This window comes from Vanacampus margaritifer, chromosome 17, assembly GCF_051991255.1.
Source record: "Vanacampus margaritifer isolate UIUO_Vmar chromosome 17, RoL_Vmar_1.0, whole genome shotgun sequence".
NCBI classification, from domain to species: Eukaryota; Metazoa; Chordata; class Actinopteri; order Syngnathiformes; family Syngnathidae; genus Vanacampus; species Vanacampus margaritifer.
In genome coordinates, this window is record NC_135448.1 from 11967813 (window position 1) to 11991279 (window position 23467).

The 23467-nt window shown below is 38.7% G+C and overlaps 1 protein-coding gene across 1 annotated transcript in view; it reads left to right on the top strand.

The window, feature by feature from the left end:
* Positions 1-23467, top strand: part of csmd3b (CUB and Sushi multiple domains 3b) — a 346686-nt gene that overhangs the window by 231111 nt on the left and 92108 nt on the right. The window contains exons 10-13 of the mRNA XM_077547793.1: positions 3522-3599; positions 10583-10670; positions 10754-10878; positions 21322-21443. Of these exons, the coding sequence (XP_077403919.1) occupies positions 3522-3599; positions 10583-10670; positions 10754-10878; positions 21322-21443 (413 nt within the window). The remainder of the gene's footprint in view (positions 1-3521; positions 3600-10582; positions 10671-10753; positions 10879-21321; positions 21444-23467) is intronic.

Here is a 23467-nt window from a genome sequence, read left to right on the forward strand (position 1 = left end):
ATTGGATTGCTTTGATATCTATTCCTTGAGGGAAATCAATGGCCAAATAATTATTGTCCTGGTGTGCGCCCAATGTAGATTTATGACCTTGATTTGCTATCCCCTGAAAAGCTTTGTTATAAAAGCTGTTATGCACCTGTGAAAATCCAAAAGTAGCAATCTATTATTTGGTCCCTGTTCTAACAACATTAACATCGGTGAACGTGAAGCTTTAAACGGCGCCAGCGGAACTAAAAACTCGGGCGATATTCCAGCGATGTTGTCATTCTACCTGTAAACTCGCTGTTTTTTTTTAAAAAGCAGCAACTTTAACCTCCCTGAAATCTGCCGTGTCTAAACCGGTTAGGCGGACTTAAAAGACGAGGCGATTATGCGCATTCAGAAGCAAACACGGTGCGCAGTTGGATGCAAACACATGGAGAAATAATAATAATAATAATAACCAGGGTCTTTTGAGGATGTATAGATGCACTTTCAACCTTTATTTTACAGTAAAAAGCAACCACTATGCCGCACTTGGCCAATCAGGTTTTTCTCTGTATGTCTTTTGTCTTAATTCCAATTTATGGAAGCATTTTACTTTTTTACCTTGTTGTTTATGTTTTGTACATTACAATACAATGTCATTTGCTTTTTCTTTACCCCTCCCAAAAAATCAAGCTTCACTGTACTTGTACATTAGTGCGTCACGTGATTTTGTCTCATTCCGTAAGTGTGAGGTGCGAACCGTCGCCTTTGCTACCCGAAGGCAAGAGCTACCAATCACGCGCCTTCCTCGCCGTCGTCTCTCCACATGACCTATTCATGAGTTTCTGTGTCTGCGGGGTGTTGCTATCGGCTCTTAATGAACAGGCCATGGCGCAATCCTTCAGCCACAGTCCACTACGGCCATCAGTCATCGGACAAAAAAGGATCAAAATTTGACAAGAGAAAGGCGAGATCCAGTACCGAAACATTTTTTAACTGTGCAACACTATTGAGGAGGGATATGGTCAAATTGCATAATACTGAAGTTGAATGCTTGATGTGTGCATAGAAATAGGCGGACTCCATCCCGGATCCGGATCCAGGGACTAACCACTACAATTCATATATTTGACGAATGTTTGGACTTGGAGGTCTCCTACTGGATTAAAACTAAAAATGGAGTTAGCCCACTGTAGTTCCCATTTGCTCACATTAAATGAAATTGAATTAGCCTTAGCTATGGCGACTAGCCATTCTCACATGGCCGCATTAGAACATAGACTAAGCCCAAATGTTGAGCGGTAGAGTAAATAGTGCATGTTTGTGTGTCTGCCTAAATAAGCTCCTCAGAGAATGCCGTGATTTAATCATAAAAGCCCCGTGTTGTTAAAATGTGACTTTCCTCCAAATAAAAAGGTTTCAGCCCTCCGGGTGTCTGCTTGCTATTACGCTCTTCTAATGTGTTCTATTAATAAGTAAAAATGCACCTAAATTGTCCTTAAAAGGCACCAAGGTAATATTAGACCGCGGAACAGCTTCTTGGTAAATGCGTCTCGACGAGTCTTGTATTAAAGGTGACGTTTGCCGCTAATTCAATCCCGTTTTTATTCATTTCTTCGTTTTAAATCAAACACTTAAGACAATAAGTGTGGCTTAGTTCAATACATCTGGCGCTCCATCTGCCGTGAGAACATCACCATTGGGATTGTTTAACTTTGATGCATATTCACACAGGTTTTAAAACGCACACTAAGCACAGCTAATGAATTAGCTCAGGCGGATACAAATTTGACTAGTTTGCAGATGAATGCGAAGCGAGCGCGCTAATCTAAGGGCGCCATATTTCTTGTTGCAGTTGACGGCGCCTTTTGGTAAGACGAGATAATATCGCATGGTGTCAGACGCATCATTGGCTTTATGCATCACATATGTCGGCAAAGCGATGGGGTGGAATAAATACTTCATTCTAATTGGCTGGGTTTTGGTGAGATAACATAACAGAGACATTAACTCTTTTTAAATCTCAATTTATCAAATGCCACCTCACAACGCCAAACTCTGTTGACCCCCCGCATATTTTTTGTCAAATTTTTGAATTATTTTTGAATTTGTAGGCATATATCTTTCCCCATTTCCCAACGTGTTTCATGGAAGACATACTGTATGTTGAATGTATATCATTTTTTTTATTTTTTAAATGAATTTGCGGAGTTGTGATTGTGATCGCTTGAGGCAGTCCTCAGTAAATCCTAATTTGCACCTGTTAACCATTGATATAAACAAAGACGCTCAAGTTCTTCTATAGGGCAGGGAAGATCAAGCGAAAGTGTGTCATGAGGCACTGTTTAACTCATTCACTTCCAGCCATTTTCATTGAAGCAACCCCCTTCGCTCCCGGCTGTTTTACTGGTTTCACTGGCCCACAGAATATTGTGTTCTATTGCTAATAAAACATGGAACCTAACAAAAGAATGATTAGAGTCTCGTCTTTTATCAGGAAAAAAAAAGTATATTTGTATCTGTTTCTGTTTTGCAGCAATTAGCATTAGAATATAGCTAAGTTTCATCAATATTCACATTTCTGGTAAAAACACTGGCAAAAAGAGCTTGTTGCAACGTGGCCCTGGCTGGTTTCTTATACTCTACTGCCACCCGCTGGTCGTTTTTTGTAATAACTATCATTGCTTCAAGCAGCCTCCTCGTGTCAGAAACTGCATCAAAGCCTTCTGTATTCTCTTGCATAAAAAAAACACATTAAAAAACATGTAAATAAGTTTGGGGGAGTAAAGGACAATGTATTAAAAAAAAACGTGTTTGGGTTTGAATGAGTTGAGATGCACCCAAAAAAATCCGGAATACTGAAGTACTAAATAAGTAAATAAATGAAAAAAGGTCATGATTTAATTTAATTTAATATTTAAATTTTGTTCATTTAATGAATGTGCCATAATAACTAAAAATACACTGTAGTCCATGTTAGAATCCAGTACCTATAATGCTAGCTTGTTTTGTATTTGACATGATTTTTTCTTCATTTATGCTATTTGTTTGACTGTCCTCATCATAAAATTGATTGTTGATTGCAATTTCAATTAATTGAAATTATTCGCCATTAAAGTCCAATATCTTTGTACTTCATTTTATTGTGGTTTTACCATCAGGTTTACACAAACTAGGTTGGTCTCCCAAGATTGAGGAAGGGCTCAAGGGAGACTTTTATTATGACTCACATCATCAAATCTTTGCAAGTGGAGCTAACCCAACACAAGTGCCAATTTTCTTGACCCGCTTTTGTTGGTGTGAGAATGTTGGCGGCAGGACACCCTGACATGAAATTGATGTGATTTTTTTGGGCCTCATTGTCTGCTTAGCTTGCCGCTCTTCCCTCTCTCAGAATTTTGCGAGTGGAGAAGAACCGGCCACTTTTTTTTTCCTCCCTCCCCTATTCCTCGCTTGTCTCTTGCTTTATTATTATTATGATTCTTACTCGCACCTCTTTATCCAGTCTGTTCTGATTTTTTTCTTCTCTCTCTGTGTTTTGTTCTCTTCCGCAGTGAAGCGCTCAGTAGATTTTAAGTCGCGGGGCGTTAAATTGTTCCCTGGCAAAGACTCCGGCGGCAAGTTTTCAATCTGTGAGTTCCCATCTTAATGTCACTGTGGCTAATGAACTAACGTGTGCTGATGGTCTTGCTTTTTCATGTCTCTTTCTTCCCCTTTGCCTGCTATTTTGCCTCTTTAAAAAAACGGCTTTTCAACACTTTAGTGCCTCAGATCAATCCAATTTACTGTGGCTTATCTGAGCCCTGTTTTGCTGAATCACAAATATGTTGAAAAGCCTTTTGAAGAGTGGCTTCTTTTGCCTGAAATAATGCTTTGCTCCTTGTTCTGTATATGGATTTTGGATGACAGCTTCTCAGTTTATGCATGTCTTCTTCTAATCATGAGCATGATAAATTTTTTCGCTGGCTCGTTTTGGGCTTCTTCTTTTTTTAACTGCACCCATGCTGACCAAAGTACTATAGACAGGGGTCCCTCCATTTAGAAGGTGAAGAGGAATCAGAATTTTGTCCTCTTTGCGTGTTCCAAAAATGAAGATAGATTTAATGTAAGAAAAATACACCTTTGCAAAAATGATTTTTTAATCAATCAGAGATCTCTGGACAGATAACAGCCTCTATCATCACTTAAACATCGTGGGATTCAGAGCGTCAAATGTGTCTCTTCCGGGTGTCGAACGGCTTTTATAGTTTAAGGACCTCCTCTCTTTTATTTGTAGACAAAACATATCTACTTTTCCATGAGCAGATGGCGAGACGAGGTCAGATGTGGGTGTATGTTCAGGACTGAATGTGTAATATAGTTGAAGGACCTATTTTTCCCCATAACAAAATTTAACAAACAGAGTCAGGGGGTGATTTTCCCGAAGCAGACTCTGCTCTCAAGGACTTGAATGTGCGTGTGCAAATAAAGCAAGGAATTTTGGACCAATCAATGTGCACCAGCCCAAGGTCAGACCATACCGAGATCAACACCTTCTGCTCTACTAAGGACACAAAACATTTCGACAAGGTTAATATAAATAATTAAAATGTTAATAATGTGTAACAATGGTTAATAAAATAAAATGAAGTATTAAAAATGTTATAATATCTATCAAAGGTCATAAACCAAATCTGCTGTTTGGAATTCTTAATTACCGACTTGTAAAATCTGTAAATATGAATCCATGGATGTCTCAAATTAGCATGGATTGCTACTTGATACAACATACACAACACACACGAACAATACATTTAGCTTTGATCAGTTATAATTCATCACTTTTAATTACCAAATGGCTTTAAGTAAAGATAAAGACGACAATCCTTTTGGGAAAAATCCCTCTTCAAAGGCGTCCACAGTTTAGTGCCTTGCCATGAATAGCGGAAATTGGCAAGAAATTAAATTTGAAAGCACTTATTTTCTATTATACAAGGCTTAGTAAAGCCATTTATGGAGCTCCTCAACTCACTCCACCCAACCCTGTTAATTTACTGGTAGAAGTTACCTAGCTTAACTTGATTTTTAAGGGGCCTTGCACATTTATTGCACAGGAAGCTGAACAATTATAAGTAACCCGTTGTAAGGAAATGATAATAGTTGTGTTATAGTCTACTTTGGGTTTCATTAATAGCTACAATTGTCCTGATTGTGTGATCAGATATCGGGGCCACTCGCATGAATATGATTATATTTTTTACTTCTCATAATTTCTAAAGTCAAGAATAAAATAATTCATTTTAGTTGTTACTTGATTTAATCCATTGCCGATTTACAGCCATATAAAAAGTTATCATATCGAGATACATTTATTCAAATTTAAACGAAAACCAATTGAGATCATTAAGAATTCAGAGGTGGTCTTTTTGTCTTTGTGATGAATTGCAGAGGTATCAGAACGAGACTCTGCACTGTCAGATACTTAAAACCAAATGACTAGAACTCCGACTTGGGTGCAAAAAAATTTGATTGGAATGGCACCATTAAGCTGATTTGCTAACTGCCAGTAGAGCCTGTAGAATAAATATTTACAATGAAATATTTAATATTTAATTGAATATAAATCAAAACAAAATCCAATAATATAACATTTACCAAAAGAAAAGGAGAAAACTGCGTACACAAAAAAATACTTCAAAATACTTATTATTATTACTTATTGTACATACAGTATTTCCGGCTTTTCCTTTTTTCTGACTCCTCGCTTTAAATGAATCCTGCACAATGATTGGGCTAATGACATACCAGGGTGAAATGATCACTTTGTTGGCCGCTGATGATTCACAAGCCATGTGACCGTAAATGTAAAATGTGAAACGTGAAAATGTACGCGTTGACATGGTTCCATGCGGAGAAAATTATTTTCTTCTTCTTTTCATTCAGTCATTGAAGCTGTCAGCGACCATTTTGAGAGTGCTCTCACACACTATTTCTTTTTCCACTCCCTCCCTGCTCTCTTCCACAGACGTGCTCTTTTGAGACATAATTTTGCATGTAACCATGACGACGTGCGCTATTATTTTTTTTCTCTTTCACTTCATCGACACTCATTTCTGGTTCCGTGGTCATGCGTGGACAGTGACAGCCAATGACACACTTCCAAGGACGTGCACATCATTCCAGATGCATGAATACAAGAGTACGCTCGCCAGCGCTTTTTCGCCTAATTGGATTCGGAGTCCCGTCGTGATCTATTTAGGAACCCGATGTTTCCACTAAAAGCATAGTACTGACATAAAATAGGAATATATTGAGCAATGTGCTTCTAGAAATAAACACTGACCCACAGTATTCCGTATTCCTGCAAATAGCGGCCTGGGGAGGTTATTTACTCAACTGCAGATGGGTGGAGGCATCCCTTAGTGGGGGGTATATTTATTTTCACAATATTGCTGGTATATTGAAATGTATTTAAAGTGGTAGTAGAGCTTAAAACCAAATAAAAATGACTATTATGGATAAACTATACAAAAGTGGGTGAAACACAACATTGTGGAACAACCACATGTTAGTTGGCTGGAATTGTTATTATAGGGGAAGCCCAGTCAAAAAATGTCTTTACAATAGTGTAAACATCTCATTCTGATTACTATTCAACTTGTGGAAATAAATACTGACCCACTGTATTCCTGCAAATAGCGGCCTGGGGAGGTTATTTACTCAACTGCAGATGGGTGGAGGCATCCCTTAGTGGGGGTATATTTATTTTCAAAATATTGCTGGTATATTCAAGTTTATTTAAAGTGGTAGTAGAGCTTAAAACCAAATAAAAATTACTATTATGGATAAACTATACAAAAGTGGGTGAAACACAACATTGTGGAACAACCGCATGTTAGTTGGCTTGGAATTGTCATTAAAGGGGAAGCCCAGTCAAAACAATTTTTTTTTTTAAATAGTGTAAACATGTCATTCTGATACTATTCAACTTGTTAAATATTCAAAATCCAGCCATTTTTATCCATCTCAGGGGGCGGCCATTTTGCCACTTGCAGGGCTTAATAATGACCAATCATGGTTCACCTGTTTTCTGAGTTTATGTGACATTGGCAAGCTGAGTTGTGATTGGTTGTTACTTGAGCCCTGAACATCTAGTTTTTAAGTAGCCCGAATCGAAGGTTTTTTATTGTGGTAAGTTTGCTGCATTGGCACAAAAGTCCCTAAATGTAGGATAAAAAGATAAGTTATTTTCAAATTATTTTTTCAGACCACCAAGTTACAGTTCGCATACTCCCAGTCATGTTCCTAACAGGTCACCCAATCACTTCCACAGATGGCGCCGCCATAACCGGTTCAGATGTTAATTTTCTCCTTTCTGACTGGTTTTGCATCCAAAGCGAGCGTGCGCGCACGTCGGACGTACCTCGCGCATTTACGCCTCTGTGATGCCGCTTACGCGCCTACAAGTCGGTCCCTCTGGGGTGCGCCGCTCAAATAGTCCAGATGGTCAAATTAGCCGCTCCAGCAAAGCAACAAACTAGCCTGTCGGCGAAACAACACACGCGCGTCCACCGCCACCTGCTGAGTGTACACTGACGCGTTTGTTCGCTGGCCACACCTCAGACATGAACTCAACAAAGAATGGCCTGCTTGTAATGTTAATGTCAGTACGGCAATGCTAAGTATTTGGAACATGGACCATGTCGCAGGCAAATTAGCAGGATCGTTGTTAGGCCAACACAAAGTGAGGCTGATTGGAATAGCATTGGTATGGCAGATAATTAGCCAGATAGCGAACTAGCAGACACACTGGAATATTTCATTGTTAATTATTTTAGTGGGTATGTTCACACGCCATGAGGTAGGAACGTCGGAAGTAATTGTTATGCCAGGGGTTATTTTTAATTGAAAACTGACTAGAGCTGTTGGTTTGCCCATTTGGTTACCGTAATGGTCGTCGACTTGTTACTGTTCTCAGTAGGTCACAAACTCTTTATTCACAAGTCACAGGTTTTCAAAGCTGGTTTCAATTTGAAAATTGTTGGTGCTCTTCTGTTCATGAACGAAAAGCAGCTAAAAAAAAATCACAAACTGAGATCCTCAAAACTTTCATATCATTTCTAACTCTCCTTAAAACATTTCCTTTAAAATAAATGGTTTACAGATTATCTGATTTATGGGGGGGGGGGGTTCTGGGGGGTACAATTTCTACATATTTTTTTTGACTACTTTCCTATTAAGACATCTTGAGGTTTCAGAAAGAAAACACACACACAAAAAAGTGAAAGCACAGGGAAAAAAAATGTCAAAAGTGAACCACAAACAGAATCCTGTTTGTCACATTCAAGCACTTACATAACAATTGCATATTATTTATAACCTTGTAACGTTCAGTAGCATGTCGGTAACATTGCAAACTAGACTTTAAAATGCTGGGTCAAAAATAACCAATTTGGGTTAAAAATTGGACGGACCCGCTACTTGGATCCATTTGACTCTCAACTTTTTGGATTGCTTTCTTCAAAGCAACCCAATATTTTGGATACAACAATCAAGTATATTGGGTTATTTTTGTATATAACCCAAATCTGGGTCAAATTGTCCCAAGTCACATGTCGGTCCATTGTTTGACAAAAAATGGGTTATTTTGGACCCAACAGTTTTAAGGGTGCAATTTGACCAAATACATCTACCGGTAATCGCATTTCGGCACTGCCGTGAAAGGAAAAATTATGGACGAGACTATACGCTTTACACCCAAAAATAATTTCAGATCCGAAGTTACTTCTCGTCTTTTGAGAGTCAAACTCAAACGTTGAAGAACACAACAAACCGACACGAACTCGTCGGAATCACCGTCGCCACCTGCCAGCTACGTCTCATCGTCTTGGCGCAAAAACGCACGTCGTGCTGCGCTTCCTCGGCTTTCGGAATTGGGAAAAAAATTCTTACAAACACCGGGTTGGCTTCGACGGACCCCATGCGTCGTCGGGAAATTTTGCCGACTGAAGTCGATCCCGGGGTTTCCTCCCAAAGCCGCGGGGTACCAGAAGACAAACAAGATTGATTCCAAGAATAATAATATTTAATATAATGCATAATACCATGATTAATTTATCTCCAGTTGAATGTTAGCCTATTTTCGCAGATTCAGGGCCTCGTTAGGTATTGTTATTTTCAACAAGTAAAGTTATCCGTATGATCTTCAAATGTATAATCAGGTCAACTTCTTTCCTTCCCAACGTTTTTAGAACATTCCTGAAGGGAGAACGTGTGTTGGCGTACGCCAGCGCAAACACAACACACCATGGGGTTGTTACTTATTCACACAATGATATTCCAAAAGTTTAAAAGGGGATAAAACAAGTTTTGCACTTTAATATCTCATTGACGCGGAGATAGTATTCTCTAGGCGGACGATTGTTTTTGTTGAATCTTTCAGGATTGTGTGTTTAATTTTTCTGAGCTAAGATACTTGTTGGTTACTTTTTGTTTTGTTGCTTTTAGGCTGTGTTAGTTTTGATTTATGCCAAAAGTATTTTAAAGTAGAATTAGAGCCACACCCAATAGAGTACAGACCTCAGCCAAGGCTGAAAAACTAGGTAGGGTAGGGGGGGCGGGTGGGGGGACAATCCCAGACTACGTTCTTTTAAGGAGGGGAGAACAGTATGGATTTGGAAGGGGGACCAAAAAACTCAGCAAACAGGTCCACAATGTGTATGTCTTAATGTGGCACAAAAAGACTTAGGGAATTCTTCCACTCGTTGCAAGGTATGCTTGTCAGGTTTTGTGTTTCCATGACGACGGGAGATGCCAAATGACTACCTGCGCTCATGCGACTTATATATAGTTTCCACATTGGGAGCTATTATGTAAATTAGCCCCACTGTGACATCACAGTGAATTTCTGACAAATGTCACGTAGCTCACGAAACATTCTGTTCATAGAATATTAACCCTGGAGAACCCAAGAACCATTTTCTTCTTTGGAAAATTATGAGTTATACATTAAATGACTGCTATAAATTCACTGAACACCAAAATATATGTTTTTTCAATTTTAACCCTTTATTCCCTAATTTAGGATTAGGGCGAAATTTGACCCTTTTGGGATTTAGGGGCATCATTTCGAAAAATCTGAATAACAAAAACTGTCAGTAAACTATTTAGAATTTAAGAAAATAATCAATCAAATACACAGCTACATTGAACAATATAATTTTTTTGTTTTATTTGTTGCATTTTAGAACTGGGTTTTGAATGTACAAACACACTTTGGCCAATGGAAACAAGAACACAGGGACAAAATCACTGCTGGGAAAAAATTAATTAAAAAAAAAATATTTATAGGGGCCAAATTTGACCCCGTGGGTTCTCCAGGGTTAAATTACCATATTTATATATATATATATATATATATATATATATATATATATATATATAAATTAATTAATTCCACTTTTCTGATAATGTCTCCTTTAATCCATGTCATGTATCGGGAGAATGATTTTCTGTTTGTTTTTTTTACCCGCCTGCTTGTCCATGCATGAACCATTACCCCTCAAAAATGGTATTTTCAAGCTTGTTGCTTTCTGACTTTTAACATACGTCCCTCCTTATCTGTGTGTCCTTGCAGTAAATGAGGGCGGCGTGCGACACGCGTCAAACTCCTGCCCCGACCCCGGAGAGCCGGAGAACGGTAAACGCCACGGCAACGACTTCAGGTATTGTCTGCGCAAAGTCGTCGCACGTTGGTCTTGTGGGCTTTTTCCACAAAACTTGTCTATTTTCCTCATTATTCACTCAGCATTGACGGCGTGGTGCAGTTCAGCTGTGACGAAGACTACGTCCTCCAAGGCAGCAAAAGCATCAGCTGCCAGCGAGTGGCCGAAGTCTTCGCGGCCTGGAGTGACCACAGGCCCGTCTGCAAAGGTAAAAAATGAAAGAAGATTTTGCGGAATTTTATTTATTTATTTTTTTTCTGGAGAGCTCAGTATTGTTCATTCGGTAATTTTACCGATTTGACATGTCATCGTCATTGCTCTCCTTTTTTTTTATATATATATATATATATATATATATATATTTTTTTTTTTTTGTATGTGGGTGATTATGTGTATGTGCGTTCGTGCGTGCGAGTGTGTGTGTATTCATTAGTTCACCTAAAACCTATTAAAAAAAAATCCCATACCGTTCCCCTAAACCGAACTCTTCAGCCAGAGTCGTGAGGCCGTCAGGAGACCCGAGGAAGGACCAAAGAAAGGAAAGTGAAATCCAGCACCGACCAGACACCACCCACCAGGCCACCAACCAAAGTCCTTCACCAACCCCAGAGAAATCAAAATTTCAACAAATCAGATTTTTAACATCAAAACTATAAATAGACACGCAAACACTTGGCTCCAGTTTGAGACCTGGCCTGGTTTTCACGGGCTCCCACTCGGGTATGGAAGCGACGCGAGACGAAGACGGAGGGCGTCCCGTCACTGTAAATGCCAAAGTCGTTTGTCAACGTTGGCCTTGGGATGGGCTTCAGACTCGGGGTGAGAGACACACATACTTGAGGATGGAAGACAAAATTTATGGGGTGCACGTCCCTTTGTGGGAAAATGAAAGAAATTATTGCATCACTTGACTAATAATAAATCAGGCACATGCTCAAATAATGAGATAAGCATGAATTGGGATAAGGAGACAGTTGGACAATTCAGTTTTTTCTTTAGGGACCGTCTTTTCTAATTTTGGAAAAAAAAAAAAGGTGGTGCACGTCCCTTTTACACCTACTTGGACACACTAAAAACATTTTTTTTTATGTAGTTAACATTTTGAGGGTGAAGGTGAATATAGTGAAAATGCAGATAATAAGTATAATTTAGTTTTCAAGATTGGTGCAGCCTTTGTTCTCGCACACAATGTGGATAAGGAGATGGTTGATAGAATAACATACAATGTATACAACGCACTCACCCACATAAAAAAAAAAAAAAAAGAGAGAGCAATGATGATGACATGTCAAATCGGTAAAATTACCGAATGAACAATACTGAGCTCTCCAGGGGGAAAAAAAAAAAGAAAAAAGAATAACATACAATGTTCACATTGCCCTCAAATTGCCATGACAATAGTCACAATTCGGGAAAACATGTAACAGGTGTTTTTACGACTGAAATTGGATTTTTATGTTTGACACATGGACTGACTTCCTGAACACAATCTCCTCACGAGCCCAGTCAATATAAGTCGATCCAAACATTACGATAGGACCGCCTCCCTCTGTTTCGGATGGGTCCACAACAATCAACCTTATTATGCAAGTCATTATTGGAGATATTAGACTTCTGGTTTCCTTACGATTGGCAATTTAAGATGGTTAACGCCTGTTAGGGAATCATCATCATCACCAAAGACAAAATAATGAGCGTTTAAACGCCTGCCATTAAGTCTCGGGCGTGACGATCGGTTTAGCGTCCTCCCTCCAGGGAAGCCACCAAGTTTGAGAATGTTGCGTAACAGTGATTTGTTTGCAATAAAGCAGCAGCATTATGAGCAACTGCATAGCGGGCAACTTTGTTTGACATGACAAAGTCCTCCGCGCCGCTCCAGCAGTTGTTGCTTAGTAACAAGGCCATTGTGTGCTTGGCCTCGCCGTGCGACGTACACAATGGGAATAATATACTCCAGGTAACGTTTAATCGCATATAATGTTTAGCGGCCGTACTCCTTTACTTTATAATGTCATCTGTGTGTTTATCATATCTAGGTGTTTTGTTTATTCGGCGGTGAGACTAAAGTCACGGTTTGCTACTTATCCTGGTTTTCAGGTCAGGTGGTTTTAATGCACATTTGTGGAGATAGTTTTCCCACCTCATAATCCTTAAAAAGCAAAGTGGTGATGGTACAATAACAAATTAACAAATTTTCTCCCAAAAACCTGTAAATAAGTTCTATTTTAAATGTTTTATATGTCCCAAAGATTTATATATATTTTTTTTATGTTTTTTTTTTATGTTTTTTTTTTTTAATGGTTTTTTTTTTATCTTTTTTTTTAATGTTTTTTTTTAATGTTTTTTTTTTATGTTTTTTTTTATGTTAGAGCATACAGAAGGCTTTGATGTAGCCTCTGAACTGCAGAGAACGGGTAAAGCAATGGTAGTAATTACAAAAAGGGCCAGCAGGTGGCAGCAGAGTATAAGAGATCAACCAACAACCAGGACCATGTTGCAAATGAGAAATTATTTAGTGCATTTCAAAAATACAACATTATTCTTGCATCATATTTTCTATTTTGGAAAAGGCAACTTTATTCTCTATAAAAAGTCAAATTAATTAAAAAAAAACAAAAAACTTACCAATAGGTGCAAGTAGGGCTGTGCAATTAAACGGAATTAAATTACAATTTTAATTATAGCACTCCACAATTACAAAATCGACATAATCATTTGCACCTTTTCTTTAATTTTAAAAGATCAATTTGAATCAGTTTTGTTTCATCCAAAAGGAACTTGCATAATTATAGTGTTTCAAATCATTTTATTTGTCTTAATATTTTTTTTACGTTTAAACATTTTCTTGTTTTGCACCAAGTAATAAATGATGATTTCAATTATTAGCAAAATAATTGTGATTAATATTTTCTTCATAATCGATCAGCATTGGGTGAAAGCTTCTTACTGTCACATCCCCAAAAATTTTAAATATTGATACAAAAGACGATTGTGAGAAATATTTGGACCATTCTGCTCTAATTTTAGGGCTACTTTATAACATATTTTTAAGCTTTATGCATACAGTATGTGCGTAAATGCTATGTATCTACGTATGCCGCCATGGCTTGAAGGACAGCTTATTTGTAACACTTAGGGGGAAAAATTAGACTTAACAGACATTTGAACTACAGGCAAGATCAGTCCATCCCAAGTAAGTGTAAACATTGCAAACAAAGCCCTCCAGCTTGAAATGGGATGTTTTGGTGGCTTAGTCGAGGAGCATTGCGTGGAATGTTGAGTGTACTCTGCTTGTCACCGAAAAAAATAAACCCCCCTCAGGGTGGAAACTTTAATATCCAACATTGTAAATCTTTTTTTATATATATATATATATATATATATATGCAGGTGTGATGCTAATAGACGCTTTGTGATTGGCTAATACATCCCGCAGCCGAGTTTGTCGAGATTAAGCCGCCATCCGAAAAATCGAGCAGCCTTGCCAACGAGTCCATTATACCGCAAACGCACGTAATTCCTTTTGGCAATTTTAGCCGAGGCGAGGCGTGGCGAGCTTAAGTTGGTGCAAACACGACTGCATCTGCAAGGGGAGAGAAAAAAAAAAGAAAGAAAGGGAATTGTGGGCGGATTACGCTGTCAGCGCAGGTAGCGTCACGGCAGGCTTCAGTGAATGTAAATGTCGCATCAGCTCTTCTTCTTTGTCACAGAAGAAGCTGAATGGAGCCAACAGGGATTTTATCGGCCGTCACTTGTACTACAAAAGCTGTTTTTCCACCTCCCTTATTTGTTTACCATATTTCAAAATGCACTCTGTATTATATGTATTATGTTGCACATAGACCATTTTTGGGGGGAACTCTAAAAGAAAATCTTTCAAATCTATTATGCTTTTGATAACAACTGTAAATTGCCGTAAAATGCTCGTGGGACGAATAACAAGAATCACAGATAATGAATTGCCTATAACAAGAACATAAACATTGTGGCAAAGTAATAGGAGTAACCTGCCAAAGATGGCAGAAAAGCACTACATGAAGCTCCTCAACTCAATTTCGACATAGTTCCTTGGCGCCAAGACAACACAAGGCGGTGGAAAAGCGCACTTTTATTGCTTTGGCCGAAGATTAAAATCAGTGAATTTGTGAATTTGCAAATCGGGGATTAGGGAATGTCGTAATACCAAAAACAAAGCAATTAGCGCAAAGCTGTAAAGTGCGATGACAGCTGAGGATTGATCTTTCTCTCCGCGGCACCTCTTGTGTAATACCGCTCAAAAGGAGCAATCTGCCGGGAAAGGCTTCTGACCACTTTATTTATTAGCACACATCACACACAAACATGCTCATAAAGTCAGTTTGCACAGAACACGTGCGCTTTTTGTCTCAAAGGTAAACCAAAACAAATGGGCAGGAATTGTAATGAAAGAACAGATCATTATTTAGTAGCTATGAAACTCAACCGAGAATAATCAAGGCAGATCGTCCTTCTGTCTGCTCTGACTACACTTTTTAGAGGCAGACGGACAAACGTAGCAAGTGTCCATGTGGCATGTTGATGAACGGGCAGATGGCGAGGCCGGCCAGCCAAAACCGCGTGTGTGCATGTGTGTGCGTGTGCATACACTTTTTTTTGGGGGGGGGGGGGGGGGGTTCAGTCGATCTCCTTCCATCTCAAGCCTGAATGAAGGATCCCTCAATGTACATGTGCACAAAAGAAATGAATCACTCCCTCTTTAGACAAGTTTTTGGTGGGCGCGGAGCCATTTACAGTCGGCCGTCGGGACACCTTGCCAACTTTAATGATGTCATCAATCAGCCGCCGAGCCTATTGGTCCATCCCTACTTATGTTGACGGGCTGCTTCAAAGTGCTCGTTTGGGAGTACCTAACACAGAAGGGGAAGAAAAAAAGCGTTGGATATTGGATTTGAAACTTTTCATCATTCACAGACGAGCTCAAAAAGCGTATGTGGTGTAACTTTCAGTGTGTGTTATTGCGCTTGTCTTAAGCCAAGTGAAACAAGTGCAAATTAAACAATCGTAGGCATGTTTGAGTTGAGCTAATGTTAGCTTATTTATTAGCCAATCATCCTCAGCCCTATTGGTTGATTCAAAACTTTTAAAACCCCCTAAAAAAATCACAAAGACAAAAAACAGCAGCATCATCCTCATAGAAATCGGGGAATATTGTCCGACATGCTGTGCTGAAAATTAAAAAAAAGTGCAGTTGAGACCATCTTGTGCTATTGTGCTAACACTAAAGGTGTTTTGTTCAGAAATTGGTAGCTGGAATTAAAATTAATATTTTAAGTATGTTACGGTCTTACACCGGACATGTTGATTAATCTTCAGCAATAACATCCTCCAAAAATCAACAACATTTCCACAAGGATGGCCGACACACCAAAATGGATATAGAAATGACAAAATATACGCAAACCATTTTTTTGCGGGCCTTTTTCCAATAGGAGAAATGTGGAAATGTAGGCTGTTATCGTAGCTTAGCTGCTGGCTAGCTAGTTGGCTGATTCAAGGTAGCACAGTGAAGTATTGTAGACTAAAAGTTTTTTTATGATTTAAAACATTGCTCGTTTTGTGGGCAAAAAAAGTCCAAAATAAGTGCAAGGACATTTTTGTGATTAAAACCCCTGAAGTGTTTTTTTTTTTTTTTGATGTGTCCTAAAAATAAAAGATGCCCTCTAACGCTTTTTCTGAAAAGGAAGAAGAGCAAGCTGCCGGGCTTACTTATCATATCCTTTAAATGAGACACTTCCCCCTTTAAATAATAAATTCACTTTAATTACACTTCGTTCCTCTAATGGCAAAATTGTCATCCTAAAAGAACACTTTGCAGGTGTTGATGTATGGCCTGCAACATTTCAAATTATACTTACTTTAAAAGTTGAAATGGGAAGTCACTAAAGCATCGATAGATTTTAGACTTTATCAACGAGGGATTTTTGATCATACTTTGTGTCAGTACTTTCCATAGTTCTGTCTGTGAATCAATAGGAGGCAGTGTTCAGAATTTGCAAATGTTTCAAAATGGAAATCCTAAACTGAAGGTCCGAAATAAGCTGCAATGGTGATCACTTAGCAAAATGTTGACAGTGCAGTTGATGGAATGTGATTATTAGCATTTCAATTAAAAAGCGTGATAAAGAATTTCCTCAAGTAAGGAATGGCGCCCTCGTACAGTCGATTCAGCATTAAGGGACCACGGGCCTAACCGACCTTGATTCCCAATCAGCTCTGTGACCAGGAAGTCTGTTTGGCGTCCTTGCTGTTGCTGTGCAGCAGTTGGATTACTTCCCTGGCGAGAGGTAAGAGGTGCGGGGGTTCAAGGACCACCCACTAACCTCGAAGGCTGGATCCCCCGGTGTGTGATCACACAGACCTTGAGAAACACACCACACACACGAAATGTGTATTTTAGCTAGCATGGAGAAAACATTAAGAATAATTTTCACCCCCTCAAAAAATTATCAAAACAGAAAACAACTTTTCTGTACGACGGCATATTAGGGCCACGTATAAATATATATTTTTTAGAGGACAGGGGCAATATTCAGAGAAAAAAAATCTTGCGAGAAATACACATAGCATACGTCTGTGCCAATGCTTTTCGGTAGCATGCTAGCAGAGATTAATCATATTATGTTAAGCATTCGCACTTTGAAGCGTTGGGTACTGCCAGCGACAAAGATCAAGCATTTAAGCTAATGTGTTCAAATAAATATTTACTTGCGCATTTATGTTTCCAGAATTGTTATTTACACATTCCTACATTTTGGTATTTTTGGAGTTTAGTCATCTGGTAGAGGATCAGGAAGTCTTGTCGCTCTAGCTGCCGTGTATTGAGGAGTAAAGTTTAAATTAAGAATAAATCCGTCTCCATGCTGTCGCATTAACCACCAACGAATCCTCACATTAGGCTATCGCTACGCTACGTGTATTGTAATTTTTTGTTTTTTTCTCTTGCAAATTTGCCACTTTATAAACTCGCAAATTTCCCCCCCAAAAATTCTATGAATATTGCTCCACCCTCTAAAAAATATATTTATACGTGGCCCTAATACGCCGTTATGTTTCTGTTCATAGCATTGTTTAATGTGCAATACCAGAAATTTCCCATTTAACACTGAACAGTCTGAACTGTTTTCCAGCAAACATATCATTTAAAAAAAAAAAAAAAAAAAACAGAACGTAAAGATACAGAAATGAAAAGACAAAGAAGAAAACTGACAGTCACCATTGCAGAAATATCCCGTAAACAATCAATTTAAAGTGATGGCTAAAACATGCTCATTTATTTAAACGTGTATAATATTGGACCCAAACAAGGCGAGTAAACATTCATAGGTTGAATAAAATAAAATAAAAGTTTCAGTTCTAGAATGCTTATAACCCTCCGAAAAACTGCACAACATTCCACAAAGATGGCCAACACTGCGCTAAAAATGATATCTGTTATACATAAACTTTAGACTGCCAGTTTTTAATATTTAGTAGGGTTTTTTCAGACATTGCAAAGCAATTAAATACTTTTCCGTATACAATGCTCGTAAATGTAGTACATTTTATACAAATTGTGGATGCACACCAATAGAAGTTGAAAACAACAGTGGAAATTCTTTTCATGCCGTTGCTATGGCAGCCCAGTGCCCAATCACCTTATCGCACGCAAATGCTGTGGCCATCCATTCAGGCCGTCCTGATTGAGCTGTCATAGTGCACACATGCATACTTTGTCTCACACGCACTTCTCTGCATACAGTACACATAGGCCTAAATTTCACGCGCACATACTGACACATGTCGTTCTGGATGTATGGATTGTGGTGAGCCAAACGTAAGAGAAGGTCAAGAGAAGATGCATTGCGTATGAGAGGGACAATCAGTCAGGGGCCAGTTAAGAAGAAGCTGAGCGACTGAGGGTCAGCATGACACACCGGGGGGCTATAGATTGTCTTAAAGGGTCTTTTACTTGTTCCATGAAGTGTGTCGTGGATACACATTCCAGGAAAAAAAACACCCTGTGGGACGATTCTCTGTGCACGGGTGTTTTTTGTTTTTGTTTTTTCCAATCTTCAAGTTGGTTGGGTTTAAACCTTTGGGTTGGGTTCAAAGAGCATACAGCATATACAGTAGTATTGATACTCATATATCTAGCTAATTAATTTTTTATGTATATCTTTGTGTTTTACGTATTTTTTTTAACACGTGCATTACAAATGCATACAATTGATGTGTGTAGACTACCACATCTTTGGCAAGGGATTTATGACGAAGCTTTGAAAAAATACACGGACTGCACAATGACTGAAGCAGATTTTCGTCCGTCAATCCGGGTCATTACACACGGACTGTCCTTCCCGGTCCGTGTATTTTTACGAGGCTTCTCGCCATAAAGCACTCGCCAAAAATGCAGACGCGCTCGCCAAAAGGTGGGCATTCATCAATGACGGGCCGATGTGACGACGGTTTTGCATACCTCTGGTTTTAGGTAACATGCTCATTTAAGCGAACACATTTTAATTTTATTTTAACTACAGCAACTTTTTTGCGGTATTTTTCCCCAAAAATATTTATTGTTAAAATGTATTTTAATGATACATTTTACATTGGACACCTGCATGTTTGTTGTTTAGTGTGAATTCACTGTTTGGTCTGATGTTTAATAATAATAATAATAATAAAAATAATAAAATAAATTATTATTATTATTATAAATCTGGTTAAATGCACTTGCCACTTGTTGCTATGCAAAAATTACTCCAAAACATTTAATGTTTTAAATGAAATAATAATAATAATAAATTACTCTTTCTGAAACAGAAGGATTTAACCACAATATATTTGTACATGCACCTCCATTGAGAAAATATGGGATTTGCATTGGCAAAGATGTCGTTTTTTGTTTTTTTTTGCATGGTGCCTGTTCCACTTGCGGTGTGCCACGCGAACAAACTAATTAAGGAACAAACGCCGCTTCAAACCAAGCAGAAAATTACCTCCCGACTCGGCGCGGGACAAACCAAGGACGGAGCGAGCTGCGCTTCTTGATTGTCACAGTATACGGCGCCTAAATGAGGGTTTATTTGGTGTGTTAACGACTAGCGTGTGTCATTTTCAGACCGGCTTATTATGTCATACGACTGCGAATTAAAACGTGGAAATGATTGTGTATTAACTGTGAATTATAAAATGATAATACCATCCATTCATCCGTTTTCTTTTACACTTGTCCTTATTAGGGTTGTGTGTGATATGGAGCGTATTCTAGTTGACTTTGGGCAAGAGACATTTCACCTTTAAATGGCCGCTGGTTAATTGCTAGCACATTTAGACAAACAACCCATTCAGACTCGCATTCACAGCTCTGGGCAATGTATTGTCTTCAATGAACCTAATATGCTAACTGCAAAACCAGCGTGCCGTCACACTCATGAAATGTAAAATGGTAAAACATGACACAGACAAAACATTCTTCATCACAAGTGACAAGCACATGGCAGCTAGCTAGCAATTTAGCTAATGTTGCTTCCACTCTAGTGTTGACATTTTACTGTTTAAATTTTATTATAACTGTTTTGATTTTAGTTATAGCTGTTTAGATTTAGACATAGCTGTATTAACTCACTCAGTAAAGCTGGATGAGTGTACTAATGTGACGAAACGTTTGAAGATTCTTCCTTCCTCTTATCTGGGAAAGAATGTGTTAAAAAGGTTTCCTGTGTTTGATCTGTGGATGTGTCTGTCAGAATTTCTGCTCATCAGGTCTAAAGGACTTTGTCTGGTTCCACATCAATGGGCCAGTATCTGGGTTTGAATTAAATGTGCATTTGATGATATGCTGTAAAAGTGTAAAAGTATTATCTGCTTCCTTCTGTCGTCATGTGTATTGAACTCAGGACTGGGGCAAGGGGGGCTTAAGGAAGTGGGGGCTGCTTCCTGTGGGGGGAGCGAAGGAGGCTTTGCAATACTTTTTCAAAATAGTATAAGAATGCTGTGAGTCCGCTGAAAGGACACACTGAGGGAAATCACACTGATTGAGTGTAACTTGGCTGTGTCTCAGAAATTTCTGAAATAAATCCTTCGAAGGAAACCTGATTCACCGATCTCAATTCGATTCTGAAGACAACATTACGAACACGCGGAAAACAGGGAATGTTTTCCAACACTAGTCAAAACAAAACAAAAAGTCATGCTCTCAAAACGAGCCAATGACAAAAAGAATAGTGAGGTCTAGTGACAAGCATATGACAGCTAAGCTAACGTAGAAGACAACATCATCACCCAACCATTTGTTGCTGGTCAGAAATGACCCAAAAAAGCCCACTTTATAGGCATGACTTCCACTGTAAGGTGGTACGCTTTTCTATGCTCCAGACACTAGTTCCTAATTGTCACTCAGCTCGTTGGACTGTTTGACTCTGTGCAGCACTACGAGCATCCCCATGAGTCAATATTGTGACTCCGGCTAATCATGTGGTATTCCGCGAGCCGATAGTCTCCAATTAAGTGGGACTATCGGGAGAGATGTTGGCGACCGTGTCGATATCTTCTACCTTGACCCCTCTGATTGTGTGCTCTGCAATATTCGGTCAGAGGCAAATCTGAGAATATACCAATTTTTCTGTTTTCACAGTCAAGACGTGCGGCAGTAACCTTCAGGGACCGTCGGGGACCTTTACGTCGCCCAACTTCCCGATTCAGTATGAGAGCAATGCACAATGTGTTTGGATCATCACGGCTTCGAACCCCAATAAGGTACGTCTAACTTTGTTTCATTACAATGTCTTGTTGCTTCTAATGCTCCATCTTATTTTAGGTTGCCCATATTTGGTCTAGTGGTGGGGGTGGGGTGATATCATCTTATTTTAAACCTGTGTAACGTTGTGTAGGATTTACGGTAATCTTATTTTAATGTCCAATTTAGAGGGGGATTTATGTAAGTCTTATTTTAACCTGCATAACTGGGGAGATTTGTGGTAGTCTTGTGGAGGATTTTTGAACAATGTTGGGTGATTTTTCTTTTACTAAACACATTTGTGGGGATTTACTGTAGTCTAATTTTAAAGTAGTTTCATGTCAATATCTGCACTTTTTTGCGGGATATACAGTAATCTTAACCCTTGCAAGATGATTTACAGCTGTCTTATCCAATATGTGGCAATGTTGCGGGATGTCTTATTTTTGCCTGCTACTTTTCTGAGACTTATTGCGGTCTGACTTTAACTTGCCTAAGATTAATGCTATTTTAACCTATGACATTTACGATGGCTTCATTTTAACACGTGCAATCTTTGGAGGGTTGATGGTAGTCTTTTTCTTTTCCATTCTTTTCTTTTCACCTGCAGCTTTTCTGAGAATCTTTGCAGTCTCATTTTAACACAAGTTCTTTGAGATTTATTGTAGTCTTGTTTTAATTGTGCATCTTTTGGAGACTTCACGGTAGGTATTATTTTCACCGGCAGCTTTTCAGAGACTTATGGTTGTCTTTTGTTTTTTAGGTTTCCCCGACTGTTGTGAGATTTGTAATCATTTGTGCGATTTTGCAGGATTTGTGGTACTCTTTGCAACTTTTGGGGATTTCCGTAGTCTTATTTTAACACATGCTACTTACAAGGGATTTACAGTATACTTCATCTAACTTGCATATCTTTTGTGGGATTTATAGTTAAAACTATGGAACTCTTGGAAGATTTATTGTGATCCTTTTTTAACCTCTTCATTATACATTGAGTTCCATTGATGCAGAAATGAAATGCTGGTAGCTTGTCCGTCCAAGTTAACATCCACTGTAACTTTAATGCACGTATAAGCATGTTAGCTCACTGGCATGTTGTAAATAATTGAAAATGTCACTCGATAATAATTGACGAGGATTATGCGCTGTTTATAGACATCGAGTCCGGCCCCGGGATCGGTCGGCCTGAGAGGAATGTCAAGTGCGCGTGGCCGTGTCATCATTGCATCAGAAACGCAATAGCTTTGAAATACACGCACACAGCTTCTCTGGAGAGCTTCTCTAACAACAACTCCTGTGCATCTCCTGTTTGACCTGGCTGCTTTATAGTCCATAATTACATAGAGTTTCACTTCTAGTTTAATGTTCCACATGATGTCATTAAACATGTCAGACAGCTCACACAAGTACACGTTGCGGTATTCTGTTCTGTCACATTGCGTTAGAAGTGTGGCCAACATTTTCATGTCGTGGTGGTCTTATTTCAAGTTGCTGAGTTTGAACAGGGATTTATCAATGTTTCATTTGAACCTATGCAACTTTGGTTGGATTCAACTTAACTTTGCTTTAGCCTGGGAGATTTACAGTTATTTTAATGTGTAGCACTTTTGGAAGATCTATTTTCGTCTAGTTTCAATTCATGCTACTTTTAGGCTACTTAAAGTACTGTCATCTGATTTGAACATGTGCAACTTTTGCAGGATTTACGGTAGTTTTATGTTGCTTTTGTTATATTATTCCGCACATCTTTTCTCAGGAATTGATGGTGGTTTTTAGAGTTTTTTTTTTTTTTTGGGGTCATCTTATTCAACCTTGTGCAACTTTTTAGGGATTTACGCTATTTTTAATTTAGCTTTGTATTTTTGGTGTAATTCGTGGTTGTCATATTTTAAACTAGTAGTAACCTTTGGACATATACAGTCATCTTATTTTTAGCTGTGAAAGTTTTAAGAGGTTTATGGTTGTCTTATTTTAACCTGTGCAATGTTGGAAGGATTTACCGCAGTCTTCTATAGTTTTTGGGTGTGTTTACATCCATCCGTTG